At 49.9% G+C, this 14,755-nt stretch overlaps 1 protein-coding gene across 2 annotated transcripts in view; it reads right to left on the bottom strand.

Moving 5' to 3' along the window:
- LOC121917343 (transcription factor GATA-6-like) overlaps nucleotides 1-14,755 on the bottom strand; it is a 44,370-nt gene that overhangs the window by 29,369 nt on the left and 246 nt on the right. The window contains exons 2-3 of one of the 2 annotated variants that reach the window (XM_042443246.1): nucleotides 5,176-5,180; nucleotides 3,493-4,481 (exon numbers count right to left, since the gene is read on the bottom strand). In XM_042443246.1, the coding sequence (XP_042299180.1) occupies nucleotides 3,493-4,444 (952 nt within the window). In that variant the 5' untranslated portion in view covers nucleotides 4,445-4,481; nucleotides 5,176-5,180. Of the gene's footprint in view, nucleotides 1-3,492; nucleotides 4,484-5,175; nucleotides 5,181-14,755 lie in introns of both variants that reach the window. The other variant, XM_042443245.1, reaches the window with a different exon arrangement.

Below are 14,755 nucleotides of genomic sequence, written 5' to 3'. Positions count from 1 at the left end.
ATTTATTATTATTATTATTATTATTATTATTATTATTATTATTATTATTATTATTATTATTATTATTATTATTATTATTAATCTTATTCCAACTATTTGCTATATTCCAACTATTTGTCAGTCACCACACTCAATGGGGTTCCTGCTCTTTCCAGCTCACATGTTTCCAGCCTCTCTCCTTTCCTTCCCCCACACCCCAGATTTCCATCGTTATTATTATTATTATTATTATTATTATTATTATTATTATTATTATTATTATTTCCTTATATCCCGCCTTTCTCCCAATATAGGGACTTTCTCCCAACTAACCCAACTCTATTAGTCTAACCTACTCTTCCCTCCACTGAAGTTTCAAACTGTTTCTATATTTTCTTTTCCCCAGGAGTGGCATGTGTGTATGTGAGAATAACTCTTTTTCCTCTCCTTATTTCCAATGGTGTCCTCCATACCATTTGCACTGTGAGAAGTATACCCCTATAGCCTGGATTTAGTCAGAGTCAGCCCTCCATACCTACAGATATGGGATTTTACGGTTGTGTGTCGCTTTATGTTGCTGTTTTGCGGCATTTTTGTATTTTTGTTTTTGGCAAGATTTGTTCAAAGGTAGTTTGTTTTGCTCTTGCCTTCCTGAGAGAGTGTGACTTGCTCTGGATTTGAACCCTGCTCCTAGCCAAATGTTCAAACTACTCAAACCACTCTTTTGGCCTTAACCCCATTGATTTCACTAACCCAGATTCAATTTTTGGGGGTCCCACTTAAAGTAGACCCACGGAAGGGCAAAGCCCAACACTTTGGTAAATCCAGTGATACAATAGGTCTACTCTAGTAAGTCTTAGGAACTGGTTTTGGCTTAGTTTGAGATTCAGGCTGAAGGTTTCCAGCAAGGCAAAAAAAAAATGAAGGCATTGCTCCTCCAAATAAGAATCCAAACAATTCAAACAAGGCAATTCCCTCCAGTCTCTACATTTCTAGCGTTTGCTGTGTTGCATTTTCCTAACTTTGACTTTTCCCCTTTACTTCCACATATTTCCAGAGCTGAAGAAATTAAGTTGCTGCAATACTGAACATTTGGAAACTAAAGGAAAAATATCTTTTTTGGGGGGAAATAATTCTTATTTGAAGTGCAAATATGCCCTGCTTTTGCGATCCTTCTCCTACACTCCCTTTTGAGACTTCAGCCACCTCCCTAAGGAACAATACATTGAAATAGCCACCATTTCTAGTTTCAAAAGCAACTGTTTAAGCAACTATTTATTTTAAGAGGCTTGTAGCCTCCGAAAGAGATGTGAACAGAGCCAGGGAAACCCAGCCGCACCCCAAAAAACGCAGAATTTGTTGCTATTGTGTGCCTTCAAGTCGTTTCCCAACTTATGTCGTAGGCGACCCTAAGGGGAACCTATCAAGGGGTTTTCTTGGCAAGATTTGCTTCAGAGGGGGTTTGCCATGGCCATCCTCCGAGGCTGAGAGAGTGTGACTTGCCCAAAATCAGTTTACAGAATTAGGAAGAGGGATTGCTTTTCTTTCTTTCTTTTTAAATCACCTTGTAGTCGCCAGAGGACAGAGATTCTTACATTTTTTATTGTGCTGTTTACCTTGCATAACATACATTGCACAAAATTGAAATGCTTATCTATAAGAGCTCTTTCCGGACCTCTTATTGTCCTTCTGGTCTGTGTGACTTGTATCTTTATATCTTATCCCTTTCTGTTTCCCTGGCTTGGTTTTCTTCATTTTCTTTGGAATCCTCATGTAGTAATGAATACGTTTGTATTTCTCTTGGCCTGTTTTTATTTTTAGGAATAAGAAGAGATTTCAGAGGAGGAAAGGAAGGACACGATCCCCATTCTGCTGTCGAAGGTCGCGGTCTGATTCCGGTTTCTCATTGTATGCTATTTTCTACTCATGGTCCAACCGCGAAGTGAGTGGATCAAAGACTAGACATATCTCCCTGAAAGGCTGTCCTCTTCCAGGAGATAGATAGATGCTATCATCTGTCTATCCTATCTATCTATCTATCTATCTAGCTAGCTAGCTAGCTAGCTAGCTATCTCAATGATCCTGGAATATATATAGTCCAGGATCATTAAAACAGATAGCTAGATAGCTAGATAGCTAGATGTCCCAGTTATCCTGGAATATATATATATTTCAGGATCATTGAGCTGGACAGACATACAGACAGACAGATATCCCAATGATCCTGGAATATATATATATATATTTTCCAGGATCATTGAGATAGATAGATGATAGCATAAAAATATATAGCCCAAAATACAACATAAAAATGAAAATAATAATAGTAATAATAGTAGTACTAGAGTAGTAGTTCTGCAAATATATATATATATATATATATATATATATGCAGATTATTATTATTATTATTATTATTCATTTTTATGGTGCCTTTCTCCGAAAAAGGGACCCAAGGCAGCTCCACAAGCTAAAAACGAAGAGCTCCTCCGAATCTCTTCCTATTTAAAGGCCATTTCGGAACCACCCGACATCTAAAGACCATTCCAGAGCAAATCAGCAAAGAAACTTTCCCCCCATTAACCCCGCGGGAATAAGAAACAATGAGGGCCGGTGTGGTTCTGAGCGTTGGAGATCCGGGTTCAAATCCCCGCTGGGACATGAAGCCCCAACACTGGGGGGACATCGCCTGAGTCACACTCTCTCAGCCTCTGCGGATGGCAATGGCAAAACTCTTCTGAGCCAACCTCACTAAGGAAACCCCCCATGATGGGCGCTCTAGGGAATCCAACAAGCAGAAGGACCAGGACAGTCATAAATCCATCTGTTCCAGTATCGACTGCCTTCCTTTCAAACATGAATCCATTCATTGAACTCAGTGGGATCCCAATGGTCGGAGTTACCGATTGCTGCTGGGATTAAAAGTCTAGCATCTTCAGGTTCTTCCTGTACAAGAAGATCCCAAACTGGCCTCAAGAGTGATCCCTTTATGGATTGCTCAGCAAAAAGATACATGGAATTATTATTATTATTATTATTATTATTATTGGGCTCTGGGAAGATTTTCTGATGAGGATGAAAGCTTTTTCTGTCCCCCTTTCCCGACCCAAACCGAGATCTTTTTACTAGCTTTCTGGGTAGATCCAGTATCCAAACCTAATTTGCGACAACAAAAACCCACCAAACCACGGATCCCTTTCTTGGGCCAACCAAAATGCACAGTCTCCATGCTGCAAGCTTTGGAAGCTCCACTGGCTTCTTCATCGGGCCAAGGGCTTAAAAGCCATCGGGGGGGGGGGGATGAAGATGTTCCTTATGGGGCTGTTTTTCGTTTTGTTCTCGGTTCAGATGCTCCAGAAGCCAGTGGAGCTTGGAGAGCTGGCAGCATGGCGTTAGTGAGGCCTTGTGGTTGTCCAAGGCATGCGTTTCTGGCTGGGTCTTGGGCTGCTGCCGCCCAAGGGAGGCCTGGCTGGCTGGGCTTGTTGCTCTGCCCTCCGGCCTGGGCCTGCTTACCTGCCGAGGGGGCCCTCATGGCGAGGGGGGCGGCCCTGGTCCCGGGGAAGTGGAGCATGGAGTTGTCGAAGGGGCTTCCCCATCCGCCGGGGCTTCCGAACTGGGCTCCGACGTAAGGCCCGTAGTAAGGTCCGTTCAAGGGCCGGGGGCTGTAGGGCTCCCGGGGTCCGCCGTTGGAAGCCGGGGGGCTGTAGGCGAAGCGTTGGCCGCAGGAGGCGCCGCCGTTGCCGGGGGCCCCGTAGGAGGAGGCGGCGGAGGGGGGCGAGGGGCTGTCGGGGCCCGCCGTCGGAGGGGCCCAAGGCGAGGGCCCTCCGCTCTGGCCGCCGCTTTGCAGGTAGGGCAGCATGGAGCGGGTGGGGGGCACGTAGACGGGCGAGCCGGAGGAAGGGGCCCCGAAGGCGCCGCCGCCGTTGCCTGCCCCCGCCGCGGCTGCCCCGGGGGAGGAAGGGTCGTAGGAGGCGCCCTGGTGGAGGCCCTGCGGCGGGGGATGATGGTGGTGGTGGTGGTGATGGTGGTGGTGGTACATCTCCTCCAGGGCCGTGGGCGGAGGGGGCCCTTGGGTGGCGGCGGGGTCGTGTCCGATCTTGGCGGCCGCCGCCGCCGTCGAGGCCCGGCTGGACCAGAGGAGCTTGTTGGCCTGGTCGAGGTCGGCCAAGAGGATGACGTCCTCCCAGCTGGGCAGCGCCGAGGGCGAGACGAAGGGCCCCAGCAGCGCCCGGCCCTCGGAGAAGGCCGCCAGCGGAGCCCCGCCGAGGCCCGGCTCCTGCTTGAAGGTCCGGAGCGGGAGAGGGCCGGGGCCCCCTCCAGGGGAGCAGCCCGAGGAGGAGGAGGCCGAGGGGGAAGAAGGGCAGGGGGGCTCCCGGGAAGAGGAGCAGGAGGCCGAGGAGGAGGGGGCTCCCAGCGGGAAGAGGGCGTCCTTCAAGAGGCACCAGCCGCCCTCGGCCAGGGCCATCCAGAGCCAGCCCCACGCCGCCCCCGACGGAGCCTCCCTGAGAGAGAGAGAAAGAGAGAGAGAGAGAGGGACCTCGGTGGGTGGAGGAAAGGAAGCAAGGAAGCACCCGGTTTAGTAGGGGTCCCAAACCCAGCAGCCCCCGGGCCTTTCTCCTCCCGACCCACCCCTGGGCCCTCCCCCGCCCTCCTCCCAATCCACGCCGCGCCTGGAGGAAAGGGGACAAGGCGGCCTCTGAGGACGTGCAGAGTGTCTCTCTCCCTCCTCCCCCCAGCACTAAGTAACCTCTGCTCCCCAAGTTGGCAGCCGGAGCTTTCCTAGTCTTAACACGGATCTTGGAGCAGAGAGATCTCGTGGCCCTCCTGAGACTCACTGAAAGAAGGAAGTTGGCAGCAGGAGCTTTCCCAGACTAAAGTCTCCTTCCTCAGATTTTGAGGCACCTTTGAGACCTCACTGAAAGAACGACGTTGGCAGCAGGAGCTTTCCTCGAGTTCGGTTTACTTCCTGAGATGCATTTAGCTCTCAAAGCTTGGCAGCAGGAGCTTTGCTAGCCTTCCGCCTCCTTCCCCAGATGCCTTTCTTCGAGCGGAAGCCAGGGACAAGGCGATCTCTGTCCTCGGAGTCTGAGAAGGGGCTTCTTCCAGGTTTCTAAGAACTGGCCACAAGCAGGACTCTGGCTTCCACTCCACCGAAGGCACCTGAGGAAGGAGACTGTCTCAAAGGGGCTACAAGACCTCTCTCTCTCTCTATTATTATTATTATTATTATTATCATTAAAGTCTAGCAAAGCTTCTGCTGCCAATTTCTTTCTTTCAGTTGGGCTTAAAGGTACTCCAAGATCTCTCTGCTCACAGATCCGTGTTAGTCTGCCATTATTAGTGCGTGAGGAGGTCGGTTCAAATTCCAAAGCCTTTAGCTATGGAAAGAAAGTGGCAACAAGTCCAGTTTGGACGATGGCACAGTTTCTTGACGTTCACTCCATCCATCTAAACTGGGGGCTTTCCAGAGGGACAGAAACGCAAAGAGATCGCCCTGTGACTCTGCAGGAAACTCTAGAGCTTGCCACTTCGTTTTCCTGCTCAAAGGGATCTGGGTTTGAATTGACATTCTCGCCACCGAATGCATCTGAGGAAGTAGACCGAAGTCTAGAAAAGGAGGACCCTGATGGCCTGGGACCCATCTTTGCTTTCCCCTCTCCCTCTTTCTGTGCAATGGGAGGTTAAGAAACAGGACAAATCGGATTCGGATCCACCAGGGAAAGAGAGGGAAACCAAAGGGGAGTGGGGGAAGCAGGGATGCGGAGGCGGGAGGTCCTGGGTTCGCTCCTAAGGAGGCTTTTTTGTCTTTGGCTGACTCCCAGAGGGGCCGCCATCTCTCTTCGCTTCGGTTTCAGCCCATGAGTCACTGGATTTGGAAGGAAAACAATAGGGAATGCAGAATCGGGGGAGGGGAAGAGAGAGATGCTGCATCCGTATTGGAGAGAGAACTCGGTTTGAGAGCGCTTGAACTGCCCTGGCTCCATGCTCTGGAATTCTGGGACTGGGGAAGATGTGGGTAAATTTCACGCATGGAGTCAGGTTGAATTAACGCGGAGAAATGGCCAGTATGAAAAGGGGGAGAGGAGACTCGGTGGGACGGTAAAATAAGACGTGTAATTGAGCAGGCCCGTTGAGGGCGGCCAGCCACAAAGCGTTTAAGGCAAGTAATTTGAAGTCTCCAATGCTTCTCAAGCCTCCGCGTAAAGAAACTTGTTAAAAATCTGAACAAATGCGCTCAGAGAGAATGTAAGGGTGATCGTGGCAGGTAAGATTGAGATGAGTAACCCTTACGTAGTAAAATAGCTTTAAACGTCTCTGACCCAAAATTAAACAAAAAAGGCCCCACTTACACCGACGTAGGCTGTGAGCAGCAGACACCTCCCTGTCCTCCACTATAATATATACTGAAAATAAGGTAGACTTAAAATGAGGCATAGGATATTTTCACACTAACCAGCTCTGACTGTCTCCACAGACCTCTTCCTTTCCCCTTGCGAGGTTGTACATGTTTAAAAACTGCGTGCTATATTTCACTTGTGGCCCAGCGTTCTTTTATTAGAATATCTATTCAAATAAAAAATTAGGAGACTGAAATTCCTTGCTTTAAAACACTTATGTCTTCTTTTTAATCAAGAACCCAGACCCCGAATTTGTAAGGGAAGAGGTAGGTTTTAGAGGGCACACCTAGCCCTCGACTCGTGCGTAAAGAGCTCTTCCCAAGCATGGCCGTTAATTTGCCCGTCACACCCACGTTACTAATTTTAATGATACCTTCCCCGTCGTCATTTACTTGACCATTCACATGGGTCCTTGTATTCGCTGAATTGCTTCTCTGTTCGCCCTATCATCCTTATTCCCTGACAACGTCCCCGTTTTTTCTCTCAGATGTTCGGATGTGGCCGTATATTCTCTCTTCCTATTCCCTTTCCATTGGACCCCTCCGTTATCTCGTCGGATTCCACTTTCATCGTGCCTCCTCGCCAGTACATTCTCCTTGAGCTTTTCCCCCCACGGTACCTCTTTAGCTTCTCCGCATCATCCGTGCCCTTCCCTTGGGGTCTCGCCTTCTGCTTCCGCCCGCCCGACGTATCTAAGTCTTTTTCGATCAATCCTCCCGTCTTGCCCCTCCTTTTTTTCAGTCGGATTATCTATGCCTACACCCTATTTTGTATTCTTTCACCCTCGCTGACCACCATCGTTCAGCCACTCTCGCACATTTGTCCGCCTCTTTTTCTATATTTCCTTTTGTATTCAGGACCATTCCTTTTCAAATTTTCTAGTGCATTTCACTGACCAGCGTTGTACCGTTCTCGATATACAAAACTGAAAAAACTAAAAAAACCATTGCTGCCGAATAGTCCTTTTGCTTTCTACTTAACATGTAATGTGGATCGACTGGGATTTTTCAGGTGTACCCTGGCTTTGTAAAAAACCCTCTTTCTGACAACCTTCGCTGCTTTTTGGGAAATCAGAGAAAAAGTGTAACGTTAATGAATATTGAAGTACTAATCAAAAGGATGAGTGTTTTAAACTATTTGGTCCTGGTGGTGGGATTTAATAGCCGAAGTGGTTTATTAGTGGTTTCATGTCTGAACCCTCTTGAGTGGGAAGGCAGGGTTTTTTTTTTAAAAAGCAATTTCAAAGAATAGGTAAAAGATTACAGTAAAGAAATACTCCCTGTATTTTGGAGGGTCTTCTTTTCATATGTGAAAACCAAGGTGGAAGTTGGTTCCTGCCTAACAACGCCCAACCGTTAATTATTCCTATTTAAAATTGAACCATTTACTAGAACGCAAGATAAATAGATTCCCCCCCCCCCAGCAGCTGATCTGCTGTTTCACTCTACTTTCATTTCCGTTTAGGTAAAAATAAGACCAATACACAACTTGGTATAAGCCTCACTCAGAATCAATGGCATACCAATGCGAACCAGTCATGTGTAGAAGAACCATATTTTGTAGATTCCAGTGATAAAGGGAGAGGCTCTGCCCAGTCAGCTACATAGTAAGCTGGCCTTGAGTCTGAAGGGGCGAAATTTCCCCAGGACAACCCTAGCAATACTGGCCCATCAACAGTTTGCCTACAACGCAAATACTATTTTTTGGGACTTGCTTCCTAGACACTGCATTTAGGACTGCACCACTTTGAGACTATATGATTAGTATAGAGGGAGGATATAATAGATGATAGATATATAGATAGATAGATAGAGAGTTGTTTAAGTTCGTGAAAACACTTCACCTAAGCTGGCAGTCTAAGTAGCTTGTGATCAATATATCTGTTCAGTTCTCCGAAATATTCTATAGTTTCACTGCACGCAATGGGGGTCCGGCGCTGTCCAGGCACAGATTCCAGCGCGCCGGCCGTCCCACACCCCCAGGGGGGCCAGAGCGGCATGAAGGGACGGTGGGAGGACTACACACACACACACACACACACACACACAAACACCGACAGAAAAGGGCGAGGCCCCGACAGAGGGCAGAAAGAACTGCTCCACTGGCAGCCAAAGGAAAAAGTGGGTCTTTCCGCTCCTGCCGTGCCGTCCCACCGTGGTCCTCACCTCGGGAAAGGAGGAAACGACAAAAACAAAAGGAAATGCATTAGAAAAGAGGAGACAAGAAAATAGCCCCTGTCCGCCCCGGTCCCAGCCCGTGTCGCGTCGCCTTACTGCGGGAGCAAAACCGGGAGAGAGGTACTTGTCAGAAGGCGTGATAGCAGCCCACCGAGATAGTGAAGGTGGAGAGAGAGAGAGATGAGGCATCGAAGAAAGATCATGAGAAACCATTTTATTAGTATTAAGTATTATTATGTTAGGATTATTATTAGTATTATTCCTTTAGCTTATTCCGACTCTTGCTATGGGCCAACTAGGTGTCAGTCACCAAACGCAATGGGGTTCCTGCTCTTGCCAGCGCACTAGGTATTCCACCTCCCTCTCCTATTCCTTCCCCCCACACACCCCGATGTCCATCATTAGTATCATAGAATCAGGATCAGTAGCATGAGGGTATATATGAGATTATGTGCCGTATATCCCGGCGCCTTTCTCCATATAGGGACTTTCTCCAACTAACCCAAACGCTATTAGTCCGGACCTACGCTTTCCCTCCCTGAATTGCAAACTGTTGCGAGAATTTTTCGTTGTCCCCAGGGAGTGGCAGGGGTATGTTGAGAAAACTCCGTTTTTTCGCGCCTTGGTCCAATGGGTCCTCAGCCATTTGCACGGTGAGAAAGGAACCCCTCAGAGCCTGGATTTAGTCAGAGCAGCCTCCATACCTACGATATGGGATTGTTTACGGTTGTGTGTCAGCTTTATGTTGCTGTTTTGCGGCATTTTTGTATGTTTGGTTTGGGCAGATTTTTCAAAGGGTAATTGTTTTTTTGGCGCGTGCCTTCCGGAGAGAGTGGTACTTTCTCTGGATTTTGAACACCTGCTCCTGCCAATGTTCAACTACGCAACCACTGCGTTTGGCACTTAACCCCTTGATGGTCACTAACCAGATTCAATTTTGGGGGTCCCCACTTAAAGTAACCCCGGAAGGGCAAAAGCCCAAACTTGGGTAAATCCAGTGATGCCAATGGTCTACTCTAGTAAGTCTTAGGAACTGGTTTTGCTTATTTGAGATTCAGGCTGAAAGGGTGTTCCAGCACGCAAAAAAAAGGAAGGCAAAGTGGCTCACTCCAATGAAGCCAAACAATTCAACAGGCAATTCCATCCAGTCTCTGCTTTCTAAGTGTTTGCTGTGTTCATTTTCCTAACTTGGCTTTTCGCCCGTTACTAAATCACAGATTTCCAGACCGAAGAAATGAAGTTGCTGGCAATAATAACTGAACATTTGGAAACTAAAGGAAAAATATCTATTTTTTGTGGGGGAAGAAGTCTGTTTGAAAGGCAAATATGCACTGTCTGTTGCGATCTTCCCCTAAACTCCCTTTTGAGACTTCAGCCACCTCCCTAAGGAACAATACTTGAAATGACACCATTTCTAGTTTCAAAGCACTGTTTAAGCAAATATTTATTAAGAGGCTGTAGCCTCCGAAGAGATGGAACAGAGCCAGGGAAACCCAGCCGCACCCCAAAAAAAACGGGGGTGTTTCGCAGATTTGTTGCTATTGTTGCCTGACAAAGCGTTGCCCAACTTGATTGGTCGTAGCGAACCCTAAGGGAACCATCAAGGGGTTGTCTTGCAAGATTTGCTTCAGAGGGGTTTTGCCAGGGCCATCCTCCGGGCTGAGAGAGTGTGACTTGCCCATAATCAGTTTCAGCATTAGAAAGAGGATTGCTTTTCTTTCTTTCTTTTCTTTTTAAATCACCTTGTAGTCCGCCAGAGTACAAGGAGATTCTTACTTTTTTAGTGTGCTTGTTTACTTGCATAGCATACATTGCACAAAATTGAAATGGCTTGTCTATAAGAGCTCTTGCCGGACCTCGTAATTTTCCATCTGGTTTGTGTGACAGTGTATCTTTATAGCTATCCCTTGCTGTTTCCCTGGCTTGGTTTTCTTCATTTTCTTGGGGAATCCTCATGGTAGTAATCTAAGGAATACGTTTGTTTCTCTTGGCCTGTGTTATTTTTTTTGGAATAAGAAGAGATTGCATAGGAGGAAGGAAGGACAACACATCCCCATTTCTGACTTTCGCTGTCGAAGGCAAAAGCGATCGCGGTCTGATTCCGGTGCCACACTGTATGCTATTTTCTAACTCAGGTTCAACGCGGAAGTGAGTGGAATCAAAGACGAGACATATCTCCCTGAAAGGTGTCCTCTGCCAGAGAATAGACAGATGCTATCAGCTGTCTATCCTATCTATCTATCTATCTAGCTAATCTATCGATCTAGCTTCTATCGATCTCAATGAGCTGGAATTATATAGTCAGGATCATTAAAACGATAGCTAATAGCTAATAATCCCGTTTCCCGGAATTATATATAGGTCAGGTCATTGAGCTGGACATAACAGACAGACAGATACCCAATGAGCAACACTACAAATGAAAAATAATAATTAGTAATAATAGGAGTACTAAGTAGTGTTCTGCATAGAATATGATGCAAGTATTTATTATGATTATTATTATTATTATTATTCATTTATGGTGCCTTTCTCCAAAAAAGGGACCCAAGTCAGCCTCCCCACAAGATAAAAACGAAGGCTCCTCCAAGCTCGTCCTATTTAAATGCCATTTCGGAACCACCCGACATCTAAAGACCATTCCAGAGCAAATCAGCAAGAACTTTCCTCCCATTAAACGCGCGGCTAGAAAAAATGAGGGCAGTATGGTTTCTGAGCGTTGGGATCCGTGTTCAATCCACGCTGGGACATGAAGCCCCAACACTGGGGGACAAATTCGCCTGAGTCACACCTCGCAGCCATCATATCGAAGATGGCAATGGCAAACTCTTCTGAGCCAACCTCACGAAGGAAACCCCCCATATGGTCGCCAAGGAATCCAACAAGCAGAAGGACCAGGAATCAAAATAAATCAATCTGTTCCAGTTCGACTCCTTCCCTTTCAACATATCCATTTCATTGAACTCAGTGGGATCCCGATGGGCGGAGTTTACGAGTGCTGCTGGGATTAAAAGGCTAGCACTTCAGTTCTTCCTGGTACAAGAAGAGCCCATGGCCTCAAGAGTGAGCCCTTTATGGGGGATTGCTTCAGCAAAAAGATACATGGAATTAGTGTTATAGTGTTGGGGCGTCTGGGAAGATTTTCGATGAGGATGGAAAGCTTTTTCCTGTCCCTTTCACCGACCCAAGCCGAGATCTTTTTTACTAGCTTTACTGGGAGGATCAGTAGCCAAAACGAATTTGCGACAAAACAAAAACCCACAAACAACGACCCTTTCTTGGGCCAACCAAATGCACAGTCTCCATGCTGCAAGCTTTTGGAAGCTCGCACTGGCTTCGTCATCGGCGCAAGGGCTTAAAAGCCATCCAGGGGGGGGGGAATGAGTGGTTCTTTATGGGGACTGTTTTTTCGTTTTGTTCTCGGTTCAATGCTCCAGAAGCCGTGGAGCCTTGGAAGCTGGCAGCAGGGCTGTAGTGAGGCCTTGTGGTTGTCCAAGGGGGCATGCGTTTGCTGGCTGGGTCTTGGGCTGCTGCCGCCCAGGGACCCGGGCGGGCTGGGCTTGTTGGCTGCCCCTCCGCCTGGGCCTGCTTACCACTGCCGAGGGGCCCTCATGCGAGGGGGGCGGCCCTGGTCCGGGAAGTGGAGCTGGAGTGGCCGAAGGGGCTTTTCCCCATCCCCGGGGCGTCCGAACTGGGCTCCACGTAGGCCCTAAGTAAGGTCCAGTTCAAGGGCCGGGGCTGTAGGCTCCCGGGGTCGCCGTTGGAAGCCGGGGGGCTGTAGGCGAGCGTTGGCCGAAGGAGGCGCCGCCGTTGGCCGGGGGTCCCGTAGGAGGAGGCGTGGAGGGGGGCAGGGCGGTCGGGGCCCGCCGTCGGAGGGGCCCCAAGGCGAGGGGCCCTCCGCTCTGGCCCCGCTTTGCAGTAGGGCAGCATTGAGCGGTGGGAGGCACGGTAGACGGGGGCCGGGAGGAATGGGCCCCTAAGGCCGCCCGCCGTTTGCGCGTCCCGCCGCGGGCTGCCCCGGGGGGAGAGGTCGTGGAGGCCGCCCTGGGAGGCCGCGGCGGGGGATGATGGTGGTGGTGGTGTGAGGGTGGTTCGGTGGTACATCTACCTCCAGGGCCGTGGGCGGGAGGGGCCCATTGAGTGGCGGGCCGGGGTCCGTGTCCGATCTGGCGGCCGCCGCAGCCGTCGAGCCGGCCTGGACAAGAGGATCTTGTTGCTGGTCGAGTCGGCCAAGAGGATGACGGCCTCCCACTGGGCAACGCCGAGGGCGAACGAAAGGCCCCAGCAGCGCCCGGCCTCGGGGAGGCCGCCCCGGACCCACGCCGAGGCCCGGCTCCTGCTTGAAGGTCCGGAGCGGGAGAGGGACGGGGCCCCCTCCAGGGATCAGCCCGAGGAGGAGGAGGCCGAGGGGGAAGAAGGGCAGGGGCTCCCGGAAGAGAGCATGAGGGGGCCGAGGAGGAGGAGGAGGGGGCTCCCATAGGGAGAGTCGTTCCTTTTCAAGAGGCACCGCCGCCCTCGGCCAGGGCCATCCAGAGCCAGCCCCACGCCGCCCCAACTGAGCCTCCCTGAAGAGAGAAGATAGAGGAGAGAGAGTGACCGCGGTGGGTGGAGGAAGTAAGCAAGGAACCCCGGTTTAGTAGGGGTACCAACCCGGCGCCCCCGGGCCTTTCCTCCGCCCGACCCCCCCTGGGCCTCCCCGCCCTTCCCCCATCCACGCCGCGCCTGGAGGAAAGGGGACTAGGCGGGCTTGAGGACGGTGGCAGAGTGTCTCGCTTTCCCTCCTCCCCCCATCACTAAGGACCGTCTGCGCCCCAAGTGGGGCAGCCGGAGCTTTCCTAGGCCCTGAACCGGATCTGGAGCAGGAGATTCGTGCCCGCCTGAGACTCAACTGAAAAGAAGAAGTTGCAGCAGAGCTTCCTGCGATTCGGTTTACTTCCTGGAGATGCAATTTAGCTCTCAAGCTTGGGGCAGCAGGACTTTGGCTAGCCTGCCGCCTCCTTTCCCCCAGAAGTGCTGTCTTCGGAGCGGAAGCGCAGGACAAGGGCGAAGCTCTGTCCGCGGGATCCTGAGAAGGGCCTCTTCCAGGTTTCTAAGAACTGGCCACAAGCAGGACTTTCCTGGCTTCCACTCCCCGAAGGCACCTGAGTGAAAGGAGACTTCTCAAAGGGGCTACAAGACCTCTCTCTCTCTCTTATTATTATTATTATTATTATTATTATTTATTATTTTATTATATTAGATTATGATTATATTAATTATCATTAAAGTCTCTAGCAAAGCTTCTGCTGGCCAATTGCTTTCTTTCAGTTGGCCTCAAAGGTGCTGCAAGAGCCTCTGCTCACAGATCAGTCCTTGGTCGGCCATTTATTAAGTGCGTGAGAGGTCGTTCAATTCCAAAGCCGGTAGACTATGGAAAGAAGGTGGCAACAATTCAGTTTGGACATGGCAACAGTTTCTTGATGGTCACGAAGCCATCCTCTAAACTGGGGGCTTTTCCAGAGGGACAGAAAGCAAAAGATCGCCCTGTGACGCTGCAGGAACTCTAGAGGCTATGCCACTTCGTTTTCCTGCTCAAAGGATCTGGGTTTGAATTGACAATCCTCGCCACCGAATGCATCTGAGGAAGTAGAACCGAAGGCGAGAAAAGGAGGACCCTGATGGCCTGGGACCCAGCGTTGCGTTCCCCTCTTCCCCTTTCGTGCAATGGGAGGTTTTAAGAACAGACAAATCGGATTCGGATCCCCAGGGAAAGAGAGGAACCAAAGGGATTGGGAGCGGGATGCCGGGAGGCGGAGGTCCTGGGTTCGAAAGAGCTCCGTCAGCTCCTAAGGAGGCTTTTTTGTCTTTAGGCTACTCCCAGGGGCCGCCATCTACTCTTCGCTTCGGGTTGCAGCCATGAGGCACTGGTTTGGAAGAAAACAATAGGGAATGCGATCGGGTGAGGGGCAAGAGAAGATGCGCATCCGTACTGGAGAGAGAACTCGGTTTGAGGAGCGCTTGAACGGCCATGGCCTCCATGCTGCTGGAAGTCTGGAATGGTCGTTGGTTGTGGCACCAGAGCTCCACTCCCAGAATTCCCAGAGCATGGAGCCAGGGCAGTTCAAGCGCTCTCAAACCGAGTTTCCTCTCCCCAGGCAGGGAGTGGCAGAGAAAGAGCCCCGATCGCCCCCATCTAAGGCCCAAGGCCTCACCCTCCGCCTC

This window comes from Sceloporus undulatus, unplaced genomic scaffold (assembly GCF_019175285.1).
Source record: "Sceloporus undulatus isolate JIND9_A2432 ecotype Alabama unplaced genomic scaffold, SceUnd_v1.1 scaffold_15, whole genome shotgun sequence".
Lineage (NCBI taxonomy): Eukaryota > Metazoa > Chordata > Lepidosauria > Squamata > Phrynosomatidae > Sceloporus > Sceloporus undulatus.
Note: the sequence above shows the minus strand (reverse complement) of the source record. Positions and strands in the feature narration are given on the sequence as shown.